This window comes from Mandrillus leucophaeus, unplaced genomic scaffold, assembly GCF_000951045.1.
Source record: "Mandrillus leucophaeus isolate KB7577 unplaced genomic scaffold, Mleu.le_1.0 Scaffold429, whole genome shotgun sequence".
NCBI lineage: Eukaryota > Metazoa > Chordata > Mammalia > Primates > Cercopithecidae > Mandrillus > Mandrillus leucophaeus.
The window spans coordinates 494,325-516,466 of NW_012104576.1; the positions used below are offsets into that span (position 1 = coordinate 494,325).

Sequence of the window (22,142 nt, forward strand, 5' to 3'; positions counted from 1 at the left end):
TCCCTTCAACACACACACACACCACGCTCTGGGAGAAGGTGTGACATAACCCCTTCACCAAATACTGAGCTGCCACCGTGGACCAGACACTGCTCATGGCACCGAGGGTATAGCTGTTAACAATTCTTGCTTTCATTAAAGCATGGACTCTGCTGGGTTTGAAAACTCTGAATTCGAAGTTCTTCACACCTGAATATAACTATGTGAATCTGGCCAGTTCCTTAATTTTCCTTCAACTTTGTTAGTTCACATAAGCGTGGCAATCGCAAAAATACAGCTGTGAAAATAGAAGCCAGATGGGCACCCAGCGGTCTGGCCTTAGGCCCTGAAGTGCTGGTTGAGGATTGGTGGTTGAGAAGGCCTGCTAGGCCTGAACTCAGGTGTTGGGGGACGTCGGAGCCTCCAAATACACCCAAGAGAGCGGGAGGACTCACGGCCACCACTTTCCTCCGTGGGAACTGTCACAGCTGGTCAGATCGCGGCTTGCTGGGACCCGAGATCTCGTAACGCATGCTGGGATGCCCAGCATCTAAGGGCGCCCATTGGTCCCGTCCCCACGCCTTGAGCAACAGCCAATCAGAGGGGGCAGCGTGCGGAAGCGGAAGTGAGGTTTCCGTGGAGACAGCAGAGCCTGCGGAAGGCGGCGGCGGCGGCGGCGGCACCTGCGAGCAGCGGCTAGGGCAGGTTATGGTGGAGCGGACTGCGCTGTGAGCAGAGCGGCCGCGGGGCCCGCCATGCGCCGGCGGCCCTGACATGGGCGCCAGCGGGTCCAAAGCTCGGGGCCTGTGGCCCTTCGCCTCGGCGGCCGGAGGCGGCGGCTCAGAGGCAGCAGGAGCTGAGCAAGCTTTGGTGCGGCCTCGGGGCCGAGCTGTGCCCCCCTTCGTATTCACGCGCCGCGGGTAAGGGCATGGCTTCCACCCTGGCGGGGGGAACAGGCAGGCGGCCAGGCGGCCCGCGCCACGGGGGAACTTCCACCGCCGTACCCCACTACAGCCAAGCCAGGACGACCCCCATATTTTGAGCCCCATTGGAGCTAGGGGTGGAGAAAGCCGGGTAGTGGTCTCCTGGCGGCCTGGCCACTCTGGAAGTCTCCCTAGGGAAGAGTGGGCCTGAGGCTTGTCACTGGGCAGACCTTCCGCACGGTAAAGCTAAGCTAGGGCCTCCATAAGACCTCAGGATCTCTTCCTTTCATCCCTTCCGGCTCAGCCTGCATACTGAAGGCTCCTAGCCTCCCTTTCCCCCCAATTATTCCAAGGGGATAATGATCCTCTGTTTAGGCTGTTTTTCCTGACAGTAGTGGGACTGAACCTCTCAGAGTAGTGGCTGGGAAAGCAGGGATAGGCCCCAGTACTGGGGGTGAGGCTGAGGAAAAAGATCCTCACTCAGTTATGTTCTCCAGATCCAGAACGCTGACCTACCCACCCAGTCCCCACCCCAGTCTCCCAGAGGCCCGGACAAGAGTACCAGATTGGCTTGGCTGTAGTGGGCTCCTGGACATGGGCGCTCCCCGTGCTGGAGATTTGGCTGTAGACACCAGGAAGACCCAACAGTGGCAATTCACCAGCCACCTGGGGTGTGGGGTCAGGGGAGACACAGCCTTCGTTCTTTTGGGCTCCTTCCTAGCTTAGGCATTTGCTATTTCAGTCTTTGACACTGGGCCAGCAGCATCTTCTGCAGTGAGACCAACATGCCCAGGCCACCACCCTGTCCACTCTAGAAGTCCTGGGTGAGGGCAAAGGCCTGATATTAGAATGGCTGCCCTTGCTGAACAAATCAATGATGAGAACTGGCCTTGGTGGCTGCCTGGATGGTGTGCTTTGGTGTGGCCTCTCTTCTTGGGGGTCTGACATAGTAGCACTGCCCACCCATCACCTCTCTTTCCAGTTTCTTCTAGTAGACCCCAAACCTCAGGCAAAGGATTCTCCAGGCATGCCAGGCATGGTGGCTCACGCTTGTAATCCTAGCACTTTGGGAGGTCAACGCGGGTGGATTGCCTGAGTTCTTGAGTTCGACACCAGCCAGAGCAACATGGTAAAATCCCATCTCTACTAAAATACAAAAAGTTAGCAGGGTGGTGGTGCGTGCCTGTAGTCCCAGCTACTTGGGAGGCTGAGGCACGAGTGTTGCTTGGACCTGGGAGGCAGAGGTTGCAGCGAGCTGAGATCGCACCACGGCACTCCAGCCTGGGCGACAGAGTGAGACTGTCTCCAAAAAAAATTTTTTTTTTTTTTTTTGAGACGGAGTCTCACTCTGTCGCCCAGGCTGGAGTGCCATGGCGCGATCTCAGCTCACTGCAAGCTCCGCCTCCCGGGTTCACGTCATTCTCCTGCCTCAGCTTCCCAAGTAGCTGAGACTACAGGCACCCGCGATCACGACCTGCTAATTTTTGTTATTTTTAGTAGAGACGGGGTTTCACTGTGTTAGCCAGGATGGTCTCGATCTGCTGACCTCGTGATCCACCTGCTTCAGCCTCCCAAAGTGCTGGGATTACAGGCGTGAGCCACCGCACCCGGCAAAAATTTTTTTAAAAAAGGATTCTCCAGGCATATTATCCTCTTTTCTTCCCACTTGAGTTAGGAAGACCACAGACTTCCCTGTGGCCTGTGACATTTGCCATGCCTAGGTGTGGGGCTCCGACCCAGCCTGTTCCCCTCTCCCTCTGCGCAGCTCTATGTTCTATGATGAGGATGGGGATCTCGCTCACGAGTTCTATGAGGAGACAATCGTCACCAAGAACGGGCAGAAGCGGGCCAAGCTGAGGCGAGTGCATAAGAATCTGATTCCTCAGGTGAGGGGCTGGGCAGTGGTCACAGAGCCTACAGTAAGCGTATGGAGGTAGACCCAGATGGGATCTGTTGTCATGGTGAGGGGGGATCTGGGAGGAACAAGGAAGCTTCCTGAAGTAGAGGCCCTGCGCTGACCCTCACTAGCCTCTGTTTCCATGGCAGGGCATCGTGAAGCTGGATCCCCCCCGCATCCACGTGGATTTCCCTGTGATCCTCTATGAGGTGTGACCCTGGGAGGTGGCAGACGGAAGCACCCCCTGCCCCAGCAAGAAACTCCCAGGCTCAATCAAGGTGTGACTTCCATTGAGGAGCCCAGGCTGGGGCCACAACCCTGAATAAACTCCATTGGCCCATAACCTTCAGCTGTGAGCGGGTCAGTCCCGCAATATTAGTTGGGTGTTGGTTTTTGTATGGACAAGAGGTGGTTGGTGGGTGGTGAAGGCTAATGGCAGAGTTAGCACCCCACTCTCCCCAGCCACCCCTGCAAGAAGTACGGCAGGGCATATAACAGTCAGGAATGCCCGTTACCTGGTTCCTTGCCTGGTCTGCCTTCTTCCAAGTTTGCCTGGGGCCTAGCCCTGCTAGAGGCTACAGCACTTTACAAGCAAGGTATGCCTTCTTCCAGCCCCTAGGCTGTGGGCACTGTATACAAGTAGGAACTTCCTTTCCTTTACTTCCCTTTTAACCCCTAGTCAGAGCATTTCAGCCGTTTGCTACCTCGATTCCTCCTGTGTTGGACAGAGGCTGGGGGCAGTGCCAGCCTGATTCTTCCAACCTACCTGCCATTTGTTCCCGCCTTCAGATGGATGGACAGTTTGCTGGCTATTGATAGGAGTAGGGACTGGGTGGGGGCTTCTCCCTCTACCCAGGGCTGGGCTGATCCCCCTACTGCAACTAACTGTTCCCCCCACACCCCAAACCCCCAGTTGAGGAATTGAGAGGGTGCAGGCTGGGGTCAGGACATGCTGTGGATGCTTGTGCCTATGGGGAGTTATTCCAACCCACCTATTCTGTCTAATCCCCATGGCTTTGCACCAAATCCTCCACCCCTCCAATTGGGAGGGGACTGTTCACCACCTTGTGGTAAGGGACAACACCCTAAGGCTGGTGCCAGTAGTTATGAGTAGCCTACCACCCCCTCCCTTACAGTAACCGCCACCCCTTCAGGATCAGTCAAGGGAAAGTACTAGAGCCCCTGGGTAGGGAAAGAAAGGAGAGAAAAACCATAAAAGGAATACTTATAATGTGAAGGTTTGTAAATAGTCCATGATGATGTCATGGCAGAGTCTGATTTCTATATAGAGGTGACTTTTTTTTTTAAGTACTGTGCAAGCTCTGTGCTTCTAGAATGTGGGAAGTGGCTTGGGGAAGATGGCCCCCAGCCTAGGAAGACTGTTGTGTTATTTGTTCAATTTCAATAAAATGATTTGTAGATCCTGCACATGAGAGTGGCATCCTGTGGGGCTGTGACACCCAGTGTCTAGACTACCACCTGGGCTCAATAGGTAGGCCTGGCACAGGACTCTGGCAGGCCCCCTATGACCAGCAAAGCCCAAGGGTAAGTCTGAGCTCAGCTTGTGGCCATCCCAGCTGTGGCCAGCAGGTGGCTGTGTGTTCACACAGACCTCACTGCAGGCCTCCTGCAGGGTGGGAGGGCACTCACTTACCTGTTGTGATCCATGTGGTGGTGACCCTTGGAATCAGAAGGCCCTGGGATACTTCACTGAGGATTGGCCCTACCTGCCTGACCTAAGGTGAGAGAGTGTGACCCCAGATAGTTCTGGAATATCTGTGTTAGCTGCAGAATTGCCAGCTGACCCTAAGTGGGGTCATGGCCTGACCCCCATGGACCTCAAAAGCCCAACTTTAATGGACAGCAGCCAGATAGGTGTCCCTACACCCTTGGCCTACTGCCAGGCTCAGCAACCCAAACTCATGTGCCTTCTCTAAGGCCTGCCTGTGGACACCATGGGAGAATGAGCTCAGTCTTATGTTTCAGCAAGCAAGGCTCAGCCCACCAGTATTGCCCCTGCTCTCTGTTGCCCCCATCTTGTCACCACCTGCAGCCTGCCCACTGTGGTCATTCTGCCTGCACTTCTCAGGGGCTGCTATGACGCAGATTCTCTGCTAGGCTTAGCCTTTGACTATCAGTCCAATTCCCAGTTAGAGAGGAGAGAGTTCAGGGACAGGCTTCTGACTGTAGGGAGTTGGTCTGCCAGTCTTTTGGAGGTTTGAATTTGTCAAGCCTAGAGCAGGATCACCATATCCAGCCTGGACTTGCAGTTCTGTGGGGTGCCTCCCCATACCCCCCATAGGATGCCAAACATGAGGCCCTGTCATCCTCCATGGTCCCCCTCTACTGGCTGTTCAAGGCCCAGGGCTCTCCCATGCCAGATAGCATCCTATCTCCTACCACCACTGTCCCAGCCTGGGGGAACTCCCTGTGCTGGGCCTGCCCAGCTGACCCCAACACTGGAAACAATGGAGGTCAGGCAGCACTTCCTCACTCTCTTCCGCTGGGCTGTGCTCACTTCCTTCCTGCTGGCTGCCTAAGGAAGTGTCCCTGCCCTGGGACAGTCTGGCCTAGCCTTTGTTTCCCCAGGGGTCCCCACCCATGGAGCTTCCAAGGCCTCTGACCCCTGTGAAGCCAGCACAGTACAGGGACACTGCACCTTCCCCTACCATGTCATGGACTCCTTGGTCCTCAGGGCCAGACTCCAGGGCATTCACCTAACCCTCACACAGCCTTCTGTTGCGGGAGAGGCTCCTGGGCATTGGGCCATTGGGTTGCTGAGGGGTTGGCTCTGGGTGATTTGAGGGTAGGTAGATGTGTCTGCACCCCTGGAGAGGTCTGCTGGAACCTCGCTGCAGTCCTCCCTAGGGCCAGCCACATGAACACCCCTCCCAGAGGAATATACCCCTTTCCTCATCCATGTTGTAAGGAGTCCCCTACTCTGTGTAGTGAACTCTGAAATACACCCAGGGATGAACTCCAGCAGGGAAGCACTCAGCAGAACCCTCCCAGCTGGTCCCCTCCTTCCCAACCCACACAGTCACACCAACACATTGTCCTGTCACACAGGATGCGGAAGCTCTCAGTGGAAAAAAATGGACTCAGCTACTGGAAGTCCCCCCGACCCTCCTCCCAAGGCTAGTTCCCTTCTTTGGCACCTGCTCTGGGGGACCCTCAGCTGAACAACCCCAAGTATTTTGACTCTCAAAAGCACCACCACCTGACCCCATCCTCTCACACCCTACTGGATTTGAGGATGGGCCCCAACCCTAGGGAAGGAATGAAGAGGTTCCCTAGTGTTGGAAGCTGTGGGTGTGGGGGAGATTGGCACCTGATCCTGAGCCCATAGCCTTCCTGTCACCTGGCGCAGCTAGTGGGACCAGATCCTGCTGGGGAAGGGTGGGGAGGGCAGCCAGCCAGCAGGGCATTCTGGAGGGAAACAGGGTCAAGGCGATCTCCTCCCCCGCGCCTGTTCCTGGCCCTTTCCTCTCAGGGGGCAGCAGGAAGTGAGGAGAAAGGGCTGGGATGGGAGGCGGGAGCGGATGGGAGGGAATGGGGTTTATCAAGTCCTCGACGGGCTGCCCAACGGGCAGCAGCTAGCGCAAGGAGCCTAGCTGAAGAGGCTCACCCCAGGAAGGAGGGAGGCCGCCGACCGACTGGGCCGACGGACTCCCACACAGGTGAGCCCAGCGCAGACGGCTGGTCTGCACCCCCACAGCACTCCCTCCCTCTCCTGGCGCCTGGGAGGGTTAGGGACTGGTGGCGCAGACGTGGGCCCTTTGGGGAGCTGAGTCTCACACTGGGGAGCGGACGTAGGAAGAGCCGATGTGGTTTCTCACAGGGCTCGCCAGGGTCCAGCTCTAAGCCTGTCCCCCACTGGGAGGGGCCGGTGGAGCGTAGGGGTCGCTGGATACGGGATGGAGGCCCTGGGAGACCCCTCTTGCTGGCTTTCTTGGAGGTACAGCCAGAAACTGCTGCAGGGGATGGGGGCCTCCTCGGGGTTGAGAGGGAGCCGGGCTCCCAAAGGACCTCAGAGACCAGGCAGAAAAGGACGGGATCCCAGGGATGACTGGCCCTCCCTGATGCGAGTCAGGGAGAGGGGGCGGCCAACTTCCTAGACCCCTCTGAGCTTCCCTGCCCCAACCCCTACTGGCCACGCCGCGACCTACAGCCGGGTTGCCAGGATAACGACTGCCTCGGCCCTTCCCGGGCGTGCTAAGAAGCGGTGCTTGGCCCCCTCCTTCAGTCTTGCAGGGGGCGGGGCCTCCCTTTACACCGCGGACCTGACAAGGGGGCCCCTGATTCGTGGGAGGCGGGGCATTACTGTCCAGGAGACCAGAGGTCTCCTCAGGTCAAAGTCCCTTTTTCCACACAAAGGGGCCCCATGGCTGGCGTCTACGTTCGGGGGTGCAGAGCCAGATCTGCTGCTGCCCCCCCGCCAACCTCGGAGTACCGCAGCACCTCCTGATGGTCGAGCGGGACAACGCCTCCTCCCATTTCCCCCACCTTTCTCCCCGTCCCCCTGCCCCGTCCCTCACACTGTCTCTTTAAGGGGCTGGCGGCGCCGCGGAGCGGGTAGGACTGAACCACCGGCCTCGGGCTGCAGGGGGAACATTTCAGGCTGACTTACGCTCGTGGCTGAGACTCCCAGAGAAAACCCTGCTCAGAGGGCCATTAGGGTCCCACATGGGTGGCTACGTTCCTCTGCAGAGGACCTGGGGATCTTCGAGCCCGAAACGCGGCACCGGCACCGAGAAAGATGAAACACACCTTCCCGCCTCGGCCGCAAGTCCAGTCCCGGGCCCACCTCCGCACTGGAGTCTTAAAGGGCCAGCGGGCCTAGGGGCGGAGCCAGCAGAGGCGCTGAGCCGGGGCCGCGCCTGGGCGAACGGCCGGAGAGGGCTGGGCTGGGCCCGGGATGGCGGTGTCCCTGGCGCGGGTCCCGGTGGCGCCCCGCGCGAGGTGAGGGCGGGCGGTGCAAACCTGGCGGCTCTCTCCCCTTGGGCTGGGGTCTGAATCCCCGGGGGTGCTCGCGGAGAGGCGTCCCACAAACCCCACCCCCACCCGACCGGGCGCTGGCCCCACGTGCGGGGCGGGGGCGGGGTCCCGCACAAAGACCCGGCGGAGCGCGCTCTAGCCCTGAGCTGCCGGGCGGGGGAGGCGGGCGCGCGCATTCCCGGTGGCGGTGGAGGGACGGGCCGGTCGGCCGGCGCCGCCGTGGGAGGTCCGCTGCCCCTTTGTCCCCGCGGGGCCTCCTCCAAGCCGGGAGAGTGTCAGCTCTCGAAAGTCCGGACAGCCTCACTCTTCTGCCGGGCGGGTGTTACACGGATAGAAGCCTCGCAGCTGCATTCCTTCCAGCTTCCTATCCTCTGAATGAGCTGTTCGCTGCTTTACCCAAATGCTATAGTTTCTCTGGATCAAGGGTTCTTCACGGTGTACAGGGTGGGCATCAGGGGTTCAGGGTTCTCTGAAACCATGTAGTGGATGGTATGCAGTACATGCTCACTCTGGTGAGCCTAGATTATCTAGTTCTGAGAAGGGTCACAGACCTAATAGAGATTTCTCCCGAGTCGTAGGCTACCTGCTCCAGAAAGGAGCCTTGTGCTTCTGGCAGTGAGTTCCCAGGGTGCCTTGCCTGTCCTGCAGTGGCCTGTGGTCTCTCAAACCTATTACAGCCATGAGCACAGTGCCCCCACACAGCATGGGCTTTGGGAGCATAGATGGGCTTGAGGGGGGCACTTCCAGGATTCCCTAGACTGACTTGTTTTCCCCCACCCTTCTTCCAGTTCCTGAGCTGGTGCCAGGCAGGTGACACCTCCTGCAGCCCCCAGCATGCGGGCAGGCCCAGGCCCCGCCGTTACACTGGCCCTGGTGCTGGCGGTGGCATGGGCCATGGAGCTCAAGCCCACAGCACCACCCATCTTCACAGGCCGGCCCTTTGTGGTAGCGTGGGATGTGCCCACACAGGACTGTGGCCCACGCCTCAAGGTGCCACTGGACCTGAATGCCTTTGATGTGCAGGCCTCACCTAATGAGGGTTTTGTGAACCAGAATATCACCATCTTCTACCGCGACCGTCTAGGCCTGTATCCACGCTTCGATTCCGCGGGAAGGTCTGTGCATGGTGGTGTGCCACAGAATGTCAGCCTCTGGGCACACCGGAAGATGCTGCAGAAACGTGTGGAGCACTACATTCGGACACAGGAGTCTGAGGGGCTGGCGGTCATCGACTGGGAGGACTGGCGACCTGTGTGGGTACGCAACTGGCAGGACAAAGATGTGTACCGCCGGTCATCACGCCAGCTGGTGGCCAGTCGTCACCCTGACTGGCCTCCAGACCGCATAGTCAAACAGGCACAATATGAGTTTGAGTTCGCAGCACAGCAGTTCATGCTGGAGACACTGCGTTATGTCAAGGCAGTGCGGCCCCGGCACCTCTGGGGCTTCTACCTCTTTCCTGACTGCTACAATCATGATTATGTGCAGAACTGGGAGAGCTACACAGGCCGCTGTCCTGATGTTGAGGTGGCCCGCAATGACCAGCTGGCCTGGCTGTGGGCTGAGAGCACGGCCCTCTTCCCATCTGTCTACCTGGACGAGACACTTGCTTCCTCCCGCCATGGCCGCAACTTTGTGAGCTTCCGTGTTCAGGAGGCCCTTCGTGTGGCTCGAACCCACCATGCCAACCATGCACTCCCAGTCTACGTCTTCACACGGCCCACCTATAGCCGCAGGCTCACGGGGCTTAGTGAGGTATGTGTCTCCAGGGCCCTGCCTTTTTCCTCCTTGAGGATCCACTGCACATTTGGGTTATCAGGGGCCACTATAGGACTATATCTGTAGTTTATTGGCTGCTCCACATTCCCTCAAATCATTCTCTCTGTAACCTGAAAGGGCGACATCATTATCCCCATTTTTCAGATGAGAACAATTGAGGCACAGAGATGCTGAGAAGTTTGCCCAAAGCTTCCCAGCAAATCCAGAGCAGAGCTGGGACTGGGGTCCAGTCCTTCTAACTTTGGAATCCATCTTGATAGCTGCACCTAGGCTCAAGTGTGCCTTGGCTTGGGAAACTGAGGCCCAAAAGTGGGGTGGAAATGGACTTAAACATTTAAAAAGGAAGCAAAACAGATGAGTCTCTGCCTGGAGGTGAAAGGGGGGGTTGAGCTGTGAGTTCAGTAGGTTGAAACAGGCTGGGGCCTGCCCTCCCCATCTGTTCCTCTCACCCTGTGGGGTCTCAGTCTTCCCCAGTGACCATCCCTTTTCCTGCATAGATGGACCTCATCTCTACCATTGGCGAGAGTGCAGCCCTGGGCGCAGCTGGTGTCATCCTCTGGGGCGACGCAGGGTACACCACAAGCACGGTAAGCGAGACCCAGCCTGCTAGAGCTCAGTCTACGAGACAGCCAGAGAGGCATTTGGCTACCAATCTCAGGTGGGCAATCCTAGTCTAGTCCCCTTGTCTGTCTCCCACCCAAGGCATCCCTGGTCACGACAGAAAAGGAGATCACCCCCACCCTGCTCTCAGGAAAGAGGAAATGCTTTCCTGAACAGCTGTTGAATTCCGCCCTTCCCCATCTGCCCAACAGGGTTCCGGTCTCTGTCCCCACCCACTTCTCGTCAGGAGCAGGGACTGTGTGGCTCAGGTGCAGATTGAATGTATAAATGTGTGCAGTTAAAATAAGGCATAGTCATCACAGTGTGGACACAGTTTCCATCTGGGCCTGTGGGCTGAGGTCACTGACCCTGACCTGTGGTCCTTGGCTTCTGCCTCCAGGAGACCTGCCAGTATCTTAAGGATTACCTGACACGGCTGCTGGTCCCCTACGTGGTCAATGTGTCCTGGGCCACCCAATATTGCAGCCGGGCCCAGTGCCATGGACACGGACGCTGTGTGCGCCGCAACCCCAGTGCCAGTACCTTCCTGCATCTCAGCACCAACAGCTTCCGCCTAGTGCCTAGCCACACACCCGGTGAACCCCAGCTGCGACCTGTCGGGGAGCTCAGCTGGGCCGACCTTGACCACCTGCAGACACACTTCCGCTGCCAGTGCTACTTGGGCTGGAGTGGTGAGCAATGCCAGTGGGACCATAGGCAGGCAGCTGGGGGTGCCAGTGAGGCCTGGGCTGGGTTCCACCTCACCAGTCTGCTGGCTCTGGCAGCCCTGGCCTTTACCTGCACCTTGTAGGGGTCTCCTGCCTAGCTGCCCAGCAAGCTGGCCTCTACCGCAAGGGTTCTCTTAGGCATGTAGGATCCTGCAGGGGGTGGACAAACTGGAGTCTGGAGTGGGCAGAGCCCCCACGAAGCCCAGGAGGGCATCCATACCAGCTCGCAGCCCCCTGTTCTAAGGGGGAGGGGAAGTCCCCTGGGAGGCCCCTTCTCTCTCCCTGCCAGAGGGGAAGGAGGGTACAGCTGGGCTAGGGAGGACCTGACCCTACTCTCTTGCCCTGGATAGTTTATTATTATTATTTTGGGGTCTCTTTTGTAAATTAAACATAAAACAGTTGCTTCTCTGCTTGGATTTTGTATGTGGGCTAGTGTGTGTGAGAGATTCCAGAATCTCTCAGGGGGTTTGAGCTCAGCTCTGTCTCTATGAAACCCTCTGCTGGGGACTTCTCGTGTAAGATGTATTCACCAAGACTGGGGGCCCAGAGGTGCCACTCTGGAGCTGTTCTGCTGGAGCACGAGTCACTGGGAGTGGGGGGACCCACATTCCATCCCAACACCAGTGACCTTGCTTTCTCCATATTGGTTGCAAGGGAGTCAGGCCCAGCCTTGTGTGAGGGACAGGGCTCATTGTGTTTCTGCCACTTGCCCCTGTCTTCTCAGCTGGACCAGTGCCACCCTCCTTGCCAACCCAGGGAGAAACGTTTGATCTTCCCTGCTGTTCCACAGGCAAGGGTGTCTCCTCCAGTCCCTGCTCCCAAGGGCAGTGGACACCAGCCACATACACCTCTCATCAGGGTCACAGCCCTCCCTCGGATCTGGTGGTGGGAGGTGGGCAGGGGATTGGGATCTGAACCCTGAGGTTCAGTCCCTGTCCCATTCTGGAGATGCCTGATGGGGCTGGGAGGTGGCATCTTGGGCCTGGGAGCAGGAACATCTTCTAAGGTCTGCTCCGTCCTGGCTGTGAAAGAATATGGCTAGTCTCTGATTGTCCCTGAGGAAAGAAGGAGCAGCTGGAGTTGCCAGACCAGCTCTGAGCTGCTTCACTAGCTCTGCCTCTGACAGGAGTGCATTCTGCCCCTCCCCTCAGCCAGCAACCCCCCACCTGGGGTCCCGCCCATGTCCGTGATGACTCACCACGCAGCCCTGCTTCTGGAGGCTCTGGCTCTGGGGAGACAGACTCAAGAAGCCATTGAGTGGCCAGGGCAGCCAGCAGCAGGGGAGCGGGGTGGTGCCCTTAGAGATGCTTCCCACATTGGGTTCTGAAAGGTGAGGGCAGCAGCTCGATGCTCGGGAACAAATCCTGGGCAGAGGCTAAAGGAAGCTGGAGAGGGTGAAGGTGAACAGTTCACAGCTGGGGTGTGCCTTAGGGGCTGCTGTGGACAGAGGTAGGAGGGACAGCCCTAGAACAGCACCAGGCCTGACTTCGCCTAATGGTGGAGACTGCCTCACTCATTCAGTAAACGCTGAGCACGCAGTGTGCCTGTGCTGGGCTAGGTGCTGGGGATGCATCCGTGATGCATCTGTGAACCACACCAACACAGACCCCTGTCCTTGTGGGAGTGACAAAATAGAGGTAGATGTACACTAGATGCAAAGACCAAGATGCCAGATGGGAGAAACAAGCCCGGCCAAGCCAGTGCCAACCCAGACTGTAAAGACATCCTCCCCTCACCTCTAATGGGTAGAGAATGGAGAGGAGAGAGTGAGGTGGTAGCACTGGAAAGGTGACGTGGTAAATTCACGCAGTGAAGAATGAGGTGGACACAGAAGTAGAGGAGTCCCAGGTGTTCGTGGCCATGGTGGGGGAGGCCAGGCTGGAGAGAAGATTCAGGTGTTGGTCAATAAAATGATGGGCTGGGTGCGGTGGCTCACTCCTGTAATTCCAGCACTTTGGGAGGCTGAGGCAGGTGGATCACTTGAGGGCAAGAGTTTGAGACCAACCTGGCCAATGTGCTGAAACCCTGCCTCTACTAAAAATACAAAAATTAGCTGGACAGCCGGGCGCAGTGGCTCAGCCTCTAATCCCAGCACTTTGGGAGGCCAAGGCATGCGGATCACAGGTCAGGGAATTAGAGACCAGCCTGACCAATGTGGTGAACCCCATCTCTACTGAAAATACAAAAATTGGCCAGGTATGGTGGTGCCTGCTTGTAATCCCAGCTACTCAGGAGGCTGAGGCAGGAGAATCACTTGAACCCGGGAGATGGAGATTGCAGTGAGCCGAAATCACGCCACTGGTCTCCAACCTAGGCGACAGAGCGAGACTCCATCTCAAAAAAAAAATTAGCTAGGTTTGGTGGTGCACATCTGTAGTCCCAGCTGCTTGGGCAGCTGAAACACAAGAATCACTTGACCCCAGGAGGTTGCAGTGAGCGGAGACTGCGCCACTGAACTCCAGCCTGGGTGACAGAGCAAGACTCTGTCTCAAAAAAAAAAGTTGCCACAATAAGATAATGGTGCTCAGCAAAGGGAGAGCAGGAAAGGAGAAAGGAGCTGTGGCCTGTCCCCCATACCTGTGACTTCCTGCACCTGTGACCTCCCCCACACACGTGACCATGCATACCTCTGAGCTACCCCACCCACACCCAACACACACAGGTGATCCAGACCACACCACTGTGACCTTTCCCACTTAGCTATGACCCCTGCATACCTGTAACCCCTCCCATGTGTGACCCCACACCACTGTTACCTTCTCCAAATAGCTGTGACTCCTCCACAACTGCGACCTTTCCTGCACAGCTGTGACCAGTACCCATCGAGCTGTGACCCCCTCCATATAAACCTTTATGAACCTCCATTTCTTCCCCCAGAGGACCTAAAAGACAGTCCTAGGGAAAGTGCAACTCAGGGAGAGCCAGCACTGTCCTGTGGGGAAGACAGGGAGTGTGTAGGAGTAAAGTAATGGGGAGTGATGCGGCTCAGAGGTCTGAAGTGTTGCACAGCCAGAGACAGCAGGCCGGACTGGACCATCAAGCTGATGGGCCCCAGACACATGCACGCACACACACCACTTGAACCAATCCTACTGGACCAGCCCAGTAGGAGCAGGCCTGTGGGCAGGGCCCTGGGGTGGAAGAGGGTTTCAGGCACCCTCGGCTTCTTCCTGTGGTTCCACCATTAGAGCTTCTCCCTTGGACTGAGGCCAGCTGGAGAATGCTGACCTGGTGGTTGCCTGGATTGTGCCAACTGCAGCACTAGGTTTCTGGGGGCACCAGGAGGTGGCATGAATCCTCGAGGAGAGGGGCCGGGGGCTGCCTTGATGTTCTGTTCCCTCAGCCCTCAAGAGTTGTGCCAGGCTCTCTGGTCCTACATGGTCATCACTCTGGGACCCTGCTTCCTGAACAGGATCAGCAGCCACCACTTCTGGGGCTTGATCCTGTGTACAAGTCTCATGCTGTCCCCAGCACCCTGGGCCCTTCTTTCCCTCAGCCCTGTCAGCTTTTCTATCCCAGGCAGCCTGGAGGACCAAGCCCAGATGGTAGTTAACTGTGAGTTTCACTGCTTCAGTGGCCACCGAAGCAGGGGTGGCCTGGCTGCAGTGGCTCAGTCTCAGACTTGACTCAGATCCAGGCAGCACTTTCACTTGGGCAGGGACATGGTGTTTCCTTCACCCCACTCTGGCAGGCAAGTCTGGGCCCAAGCACGTAGCAGGTGTCAATAACCAGCTTCTGAATCAGCTGTGAACCCAGAAAATCTGAGAAAGGTCTCAGTTAACTTAGAAAGTTTATTTTGCCGAGGTTGAGGACTTGCCGGTGACACAGCCTCAGGAAGTACTGACGACAAGTGCCCAGGGCAGTTGGGGCACAGCTTGGCTTTATACATTTTAGGGAGACATGAGACATTAATCATTATGTAAGAAGCACATTAGTTCCAGAAAGAAAGGGGGAGACTGCTCAAATCAAGGCTCCCAGGCTCAAAGCACTGGGGGCTTCCAGGTCACAGATAGGTGAGAGACAGATGGTTGCATTCTTTTGAGTTTCTGGTAAGTCTTTCCAAAGGAGGCAATCAGAATATGCATCTATCTCTGTGAGCAAAAGGATGACCTTAATAGAATGGGAGGCAGATTTGCCCTGAGCAGTTCCTAGCTTGAAGAGGCCCAGGATACTTTCCTTTCACATTTACCCCATTTTCTTTTTAAAAATCTTTTGGAGAAAGCATTTTGCAAGAAAATGAGTATCTGGTCTCAGGTTTCATCTGATCTCTCATTGCTAGATAGGTAGGTCCTGAAAGCTCATTTTTAGCAGGTTGTAAAGTCTCATGCAGTGAAGAGAAAAATAGGGAGGAGGAAGGGAGAAAAAAAAACAGCCAAAGAACAATCCAAGGCCTGGCGGGGTGGGTCATGCCTGTAATTCCAGCAATTTGGGAGGCCAAGGCAGGCAGATCACCTGCGGTCGGCAGTTCAAGAACAGCATGACCAACATGGAGAAACTCCATCTGTACTGAAAATACAAAAAACTAGCTGGGCATAGTGGCTCATGCCTGTAATCCCAGCTACTCGGGAGGCTGAGACAGGAGAATCACTTGAACCCAGGAGGTGGAGGTTGCAGCGAGCTGAGATCCTGCCATTGCACTCCACCCTGGGCAACAAGAGTGAAACTCTGTCTCCAAAAAAAAATCCTGGAAAAATATAGGCCACGTTACTCTGAAGTCCATACATTGGTAGGCAGGTATGAAAGTGGCTTATGTATGTAAACAGGTTACTGTTACTTTCTTCTGAAGTGTAAGTTGTCTGGCTTTAGTTCACATGCTTTTAAGAAACCACAGCTAGGGCCGGGTGCGGTGGCTTACGCCTGTACTCCCAGCACTTTGGGAGGCCGAGGCGGCCGGATCACAAGGTCAGGAGTTCGAGACCAGCCTGGTCAATATGGTGAAACCCATCTCTACTAAAAATACAAAAATTAGCCAGGCATGGTAGCAAGCGCCTGTAGTCCCAGCTACTTGGGAGGCTGAGGCAGGAGAATCGCTTGAACCTAGGAGGCGTAGGTTGCAGTGAGCTGAGATTGCGCCACTGCACTCCAGCCTGGGTGACAAAGGGAGACTCCACCTCAAAAAAAAAAAAAGAAACCACAGCTTAGTTTTCAGTGACTCCAAATTAGGAAAATAAAAAAAAAAAAAGAAAGAAAAAAATTGAAAACTTTATTTTGAAGACTTGTAGCCAAGAAAAATTCAGTCCAAACTGTAGAAAATCATAAAAATTGGAAACAAAAAAAAAAGCAGTTAAGACTATAATCTAACAACAGATGTACATTCGTTTTGAAACATAATTTTATTCTCTCCAATTTCCCATTTTACTAAAGACAAATCATGATATGACTTGTTTGCTTATTATACTTGGCCTAAATATTTGTATACAGTGCAGCAAGAATAATTTATTTTGTTCCATAAGAGGAATCTCAGATAAGACTTTTTAAAGCCCTGCCCAGCCATGGATTTGTGCCATCAAATACCCATGAGTTGGGTGGAATTTCCTGTCCTTTCAAGTTGCAACGTAAACAGATAAACCTGGGGCCTCTGCGCCTGTCAGAAAGTGACATCCTTTTTTTTTTCTTTTTTTTTTTAGATGGAGATTCGCTCTTGTTGCCCAGGCTGGAGTGCAATGGTGCAATCTTGGCTCACTGCAACCTCCGCCTCCTGGGTTCAAGCTATTCTACTGCCTCAGCCTCCCGAGTACCTGAGATTACAGGCACCCACCACCACGCCCAGATAATTTTTTGTATTTTTAGTAGAGACGGGGTTTCACCATGTTGGCCAGGCTAGTCTTGAACTCCTGACCTCAGGTGATCTGCCCGCTTTGGCCTCCCAAAGTGCTGGGATTACAAGCATGAGCCACAGCTCCCGGCCCCAGAAAGTGACATTCTTTACTTACTAGAGGTAAGAAACCCTGTACAGGGACTGTGTACACAAAATAGGAGGCCAGTTTTCCCAAGGGCTTTATTGGCTCCGTAAGTTAAGTTTGATTCCTTAAATGAAAGCACACCATTCCAGTCAAAGTCTTGGTCAAATAACGGATTCCTCCAACTGTGTCCTGTTACAAATGAAAACAGATTCTTTTTTTTTTTTTTTTTTTTTGAGGTGGAATCTTGCTTTGTTGCCCAGGCTGGAGTGCAATGGTGCGATCTCGGCTTACTGCAATCTCCGCTTCCCAGGTTCAAGCAATTCTCCTGCCTCAGCCTTCCGAGTAGCTGGGATTACAGGCATGTGCCACCATGCCCAGCTAATTTTTGTGTTTTTAGTAGAGAAGGGGTTTTGCCATGTTGGCCAGGCTGGTCTCGAACTACCAACCTCAGGTGATTCACCCACCTTGGCCTCCGAAAGTGCTGGGATTACGGGAGTAAGCCACCATGCCAGGTGAAAACAGATTCTTATTGCAGTTATGCAAATAACTGTATTGCCATAAGTTAAGAATACTCACACATAGTTTCCAAATTCTGGAGAAGTCAGGTAGAGAAACAAATATGCTCCAAATTTTGTTCATAGGAGTATACTAAATTGTTAAAAGCTGTCGGCCGGGCACGGTGGCTCACGCCTGTAATCCCAGCACTTTGGGATGCCGAGGCAGGCAGATCACGAGGTCAGAAGTTTGAGAACATCCTGAACAACATGCTGAAACGCTGTCTCTACTAAAAATTTAAAAATTAGCTAGGTGTAGTAGCGTGCACCTGTAATCCCAGCTACTCGGGAGGCTGGGGCAGGAGAATCGCTTGAACCCGGGAGCCAGAGGTTGCAGTGAGCCGAGATCGTGCCATTGCTCTCCAGCCTGAGCAACAGAGTGAGACTTCGTCTAAAACAAAATTAAGCCAGGCGCGGTGGCTCATGCCTGTAATCCCCACACTTTGGGAGGCCGAGGCAGGCAGATCACAAGGTCGGATCACAAGGTCAGGAGATCGAGACCATCCTGGCTTACACGGTGAAACCCCGTCTCTACTAAAAATACAAAAAAAATTAGCCGGGCATAGTGGTGGGGGCCTGTAGTCCCAGCTACACGGGAGGCTGAGGCAGGAGAATGGTGCGAACCCGGGAGGCGGAGCTTGCAGTGAGCCGAGATTGTGCCACTGCACTCCAGCCTGGGCTACAGTGCAAGACTCCATCTCAAATAAATAAATAAATAAATAAAATAGGCTGGGGGCGGTGGCTCACACCTGTAATCCCAGCACTTTGGGAGGTCAAGGTGGGCGGATCATGAGGTCAGGAGATTGAGACCATCCTGGCTAACAGAGTGAAACCCCTCTACTAAAAGTACAAAAAATTAGCCAGGCTTGGTGGCAGACACCTGTAGTCCCAGCTACTCAGGAGACTGAGGCAGAAGAATGGCATGAACCCAGGAGGCAGGTCTTGCAGTGAGCTGAGATCATGCCACTGCACTCCAGCCTGGACGACACAGCAAGACTCCATCTCAAAAAAAACCCATAAATAAATAAAATAAAATAAAAATTTAAAAATTGGCCAGGCGCAGTGACTCACACCTGTAATCCCAGCACTCTGTGAGGCCGAGGCGGGTGGATCACGAGGTCAGGAGATCAAGACCATGATGAATCCCCATCTCTACTAAAAATACAAAAAAATTAGCCGGGTGTGGTGGCAGTCGCCTGTAGTCCCAGCTACTCAGGAGGCTGAGGCGGAAGAATGGCGTGAACTCAGGAGGCAGAGCTTGCAGTGAGCCAAGATCGTGCCACTGCACTCCAGCCTGGGCGACAGACCGAGACTCCATCTCAAAAAAATAAAAAAAATTTAAAACAAATTAAAAATTTTTAAAATTTTAAAAGCTGTCAATAGCTCAACAGAAAAGTGTTTTTTGTTTTTTGAGACAGAGTTTTGCTCTTGTTGCCCAGACTGGAATGCAATGGCGCAATCTTGGTTCACTGCAATCTCTGCCTCCTGGGTTCAAGTGATTCTCCTGCCTCAACCTCCTGAGTAGCTGGGATTACAGGCATATGCCACCACGCCTGGGTAATATTTTTGCGTTTTCAGTAGACACGGGGTTTCTCCATGTTGGTCAGGCTGGTCTTAAACTCGCATCCTCAGGTGATCTGCCCACCTCAGCCTCCCAAAGTGCTGGGATTACAGGCGTGAGCCATCGCGCCTGACCTGTTTTGTTTTGTTTTTTGAGACAGAGTCATGCTCTGTTGCCAGGCTGGAGTAAAGTGGCGTGATCTCGGCTCACTGCAATTTCCACCTCCTGGGTTCAAGTAATTCTCATGCCTCAGCCTCCCGAGTAGCTGGAATTACAGGCATGCGCCACTACACCCAGCTAATTTTTGTGTTTTTTTTTTTTTTTTTTTTTTAGACGGAGTCTCGCTCTGTCACCCAGGCTGGAGTGCAGTGGCGCCCCTTGGCTCACTGTAAGCTCCGCCACCCGGGTACACGCCATGCCATTCTCCTGCCTCAGCCTCCCGAGTAGGTGGGACTACAGGCGCCTGCCACTATGCCCGGCTAATTTTTTGTATTTTTTAGTAGAGATGGGGTTTTACTGTGTTAGCCAGGATGGTCTTGATCTCCTGACCTTGTGATCCACCCGCCTTGGCCTCTCTGAGTGCTGGGATTACAGGCGTGAGCCACCGCGCCTGGCCTAATTTTTGTATTTTTAGTAGAGATGGGTTTTACCATGTTGGCCAGGATGGTCTCGATCCTCTGACCTCGTGATCCACCCGCCTTGGCCTCCCAAAGTGCTGGGATTACAGGCATGAGCCACTGTGCCCGGCAGGATTAGCAAACATTTTAAGCAAAAAGTCAAAGAGATTGGTTCATTCCATGCAGTTAATTCCTGTTCTGCTTGATACTCATGAACATTTTAGCTCTCCATGAGTCCTGAAAGTTTTTCCTGTATTCTGATGTCACAGTCTCCAAAGTTATCAGAAACCTGCATTTAAGAGCACCTTTTGGAGTTTTATAGCTGATTACAAAGCCACCTTCTAAACAGGACCAAAACAAGACAACAGTTGTCGATGGATGAAAAAAAAGTTTTAAGGCAGCCATAGTCAAAAGAAAAAATTGAGGAGGAAATTTGCTACCTCTATGGCACACAATAATTTTAACATAATTATGATTATTATTGATAATGTACACTAAGTTAGAATTACAAGAGTTTCCCATAATTTTGGAACACATACCAATAACATATTTATACAAATACAGCTCAAAGAAAACCAAACACTATTTCTTAATTTTTTTTTTTTTGAGACGGAGTCTCGCTCTGTTGCCCAGGCTGGAGTGCAGTGGCGCGATCTCCACTCACTGCAAGCTCCACCTCCCAGGTTCACGCCATTCTCCTGCCTCAGCCTCCTGAGTAGCTGGGACTACAGGCACCCGCCACCACGCCCAGCTAAATTTTTGCGTTTGTAGTAGAGATGGGGTTTCACCATGTTAGCCAGGATGGTCTCAATCTCCTGACCTCGTGATCTGCCTGTCTCGGCCTCCCAAAGTGCTGGCATTACAGGCGTGAGCCACCACGTCCAGCACCAAACACTATTTCATATTTGACAATGCTTTCTGTATAATTTTTATACCAAATAAGCCAGATTATGTCTTTTTTTTGGACTTTAGGGAACTTGATGTCTTAAAGGATTAATTAGGTTGGAAAAAGACATAATTTACAATTGGATATTGGAAAGTTTGTCAAATATAAAAGGTTTAAAAGCCTTGATACTATAAAGTAGGATTACAGGTAATTGTGAAGTCATTTATTTAACCACAGTGTTAACTCAAGGATTTCAAAAAAAGCAAAACTCTTCATTCTCTGATAGAGGAGATTTATTTTCTAAATGAGAAACCCTAGTAAAAACAGCACAAAGCCAATTAAATTTGTTTTTCAAAATTTTGTAAACAATATGAAATTTAATCTTGGTTATAAAATATAACTTCCATAAGCCTTTTAAAACCTTTATAACTTTTATTAAGGAGTTTGTTAATGCCTCAAGAAAACCTTGTTAATCTGGACCAGGAGCAGTGGCTCATGCCTGTAATCCCAGCACTTTGGGAGGCCGAGGTGGGCAGATCACCTGAGGTCGGGAGTTCAAGACCAGCCTGCCCAACATGGAGAAACCCCGGCTCTACTAAAAATACAAAATTAGCCAGACACAGTGGCACATGCCTGTAATCGCAGCTACTAGGGAGGCTGAGGCAGGAGAATCGCTTGAACCCGGGAGGTGAAGGTTGCAGTGAGCCGAGATAGTGCCATTGCACTCTAGCCTGGGCAACAAGAGTAAAACTTCATCTCAAAAAAAAAAAAAAAAATTTGGACAGGCATGGTGGCTCATGCCTGTAATCACAGCATTTTGGCAGGCCAAGGTGGGCGGATCACAAGGTCAGGAGTTCCAGACCAGCCTGAACTACATGGTGAAACCCCATCTCTACTAAAAATACAAAAATTAGCTGGGCGTGGTGGTGACATCTATAATCCCAGCTATTCAGGAGGCTGAGGCAGAGGAATCACTTGAACCCAGGAGGCGGAAGTTGCAGTGAGCTGAGATCGTACCACTGCCACTGCACTCCAGCCTGGGCGACACAGCAAGACTCCATCTCAAAAAAAAAAAAAAAAATTATCTCAGTATTTTTTTCCTTAGCAAACCAAAGCTTAATAATAATATGACAACTTGGCCTCACATGGTGGCTCACGCCTGTAATCCTAGCATTTTGGGAGGCTGAGGTGGGAGGATCATCTGAGGTCATGAGTTCAAGACCAGCCAAGCCAATATGGCGAAACCCCATGTCTACTAAAAATACAAAAATTAGCCAGGTGTGGTGGCACATGCCTGTAATCCCAGCTACTGGGGAGGCTGAGGCAGGAGAATCACTTGAACCCGGGAGGCAGAGGTTGCAGTGAGTGAAGATTGCACCACAGCACTCCAGCCTGGGCCACAGAGCAAGACTCTACCCTGAAAAAAAAAAGTATATGACAACTTGATTATATAAAAGTTTTTGGGGCCGGGCGCAGTGGCTCAAGCCTGTAATCCCAGCACTTTGGGAGGCCAAGACGAGCGGATCACAAGGTCAGGAGATCGAGACCATCCTGGCTAACATGGTGAAACACCGTCTCTACTAAAAAATACAAAAAACTAGCCAGGTGAGGTGGCGGGCGCCTATAGTCCCAGCTACTCAGGAGGCTGAGGCAGGAGAATGGCGTAAACCCGGGAGGCGGAGCTTGCAGTGAGCTGAGATCCGGTCACTGCACTCCA

The 22,142-nt window shown here is 53.6% G+C and overlaps 3 protein-coding genes across 6 annotated transcripts in view; all 3 read left to right on the forward strand.

Annotated features, from left to right (window-relative positions):
• The first annotated feature begins 603 nt into the window (after positions 1 to 603).
• Positions 604 to 4,677, forward strand: TUSC2 (tumor suppressor candidate 2). Of its 3 annotated transcripts, none has more exons than XR_001007488.1 (4): positions 608 to 899; positions 2,668 to 2,788; positions 2,949 to 3,134; positions 4,646 to 4,677. XR_001007488.1 is itself a non-coding variant. In XM_011993259.1 (4 exons), exons 1-4 carry the CDS (start codon positions 754 to 756, stop codon positions 3,722 to 3,724), a joined length of 573 nt encoding a protein of 190 aa, XP_011848649.1. In that variant the 5' UTR covers positions 609 to 753; the 3' UTR covers positions 3,725 to 4,227. The 3 variants fall into 3 exon arrangements, 2 of the variants coding, with proteins under 2 accessions (XP_011848650.1, XP_011848649.1); XM_011993259.1 differs by lacking the exon at positions 4,646 to 4,677 and adding an exon at positions 3,479 to 4,227 and having other exon boundaries at positions 609 to 899; positions 2,949 to 3,008; XM_011993260.1 differs by lacking the exon at positions 4,646 to 4,677 and having other exon boundaries at positions 604 to 899; positions 2,949 to 4,227.
• Positions 4,678 to 6,225: 1,548 nt separating this feature from the next.
• HYAL2 (hyaluronoglucosaminidase 2) lies at positions 6,226 to 11,320 on the forward strand. Of its 2 annotated transcripts, none has more exons than XM_011993261.1 (4): positions 6,226 to 6,479; positions 8,586 to 9,552; positions 10,074 to 10,163; positions 10,577 to 11,320. In XM_011993261.1, the coding sequence occupies exons 2-4, from the start codon at positions 8,632 to 8,634 to the stop codon at positions 10,985 to 10,987; spliced, it is 1,422 nt and encodes a 473-aa protein (XP_011848651.1). In that variant the 5' UTR covers positions 6,226 to 6,479; positions 8,586 to 8,631; the 3' UTR covers positions 10,988 to 11,320. The 2 variants fall into 2 exon arrangements, with proteins under 2 accessions (XP_011848651.1, XP_011848652.1); XM_011993262.1 differs by lacking the exon at positions 6,226 to 6,479 and adding an exon at positions 7,413 to 7,761.
• Positions 11,321 to 16,723: 5,403 nt separating this feature from the next.
• HYAL1 (hyaluronoglucosaminidase 1) overlaps positions 16,724 to 22,142 on the forward strand; it is a 13,822-nt gene continuing 8,403 nt past the window's right edge. Inside the window, exon 1 of the mRNA XM_011993264.1 lies at positions 16,724 to 16,842. The gene's annotated coding sequence lies outside the window, so the exon portion shown is untranslated. The remainder of the gene's footprint in view (positions 16,843 to 22,142) is intronic.

Bases quoted from the DNA above. Each gene is read 5' to 3' on its own strand.
- TUSC2 (XM_011993259.1), top strand. From the start codon at position 754: ATGGGCGCCAGCGGGTCCAAAGCTCGGGGCCTGTGGCCCTTCGCCTCG. The intron at 900-2,667 runs GTAAGGGCATGG...CCCTCTGCGCAG, and splicing joins TTCGTATTCACGCGCCGCGG to CTCTATGTTCTATGATGAGG. The intron at 3,009-3,478 runs GTGTGACCCTGG...TTTAACCCCTAG, and splicing joins TCCCTGTGATCCTCTATGAG to TCAGAGCATTTCAGCCGTTT.
- HYAL2 (XM_011993261.1), top strand. From the start codon at position 8,632: ATGCGGGCAGGCCCAGGCCCCGCCGTTACACTGGCCCTGGTGCTGGCG. The intron at 9,553-10,073 runs GTATGTGTCTCC...TTTCCTGCATAG, and splicing joins GGCTCACGGGGCTTAGTGAG to ATGGACCTCATCTCTACCAT. The intron at 10,164-10,576 runs GTAAGCGAGACC...TTCTGCCTCCAG, and splicing joins CAGGGTACACCACAAGCACG to GAGACCTGCCAGTATCTTAA.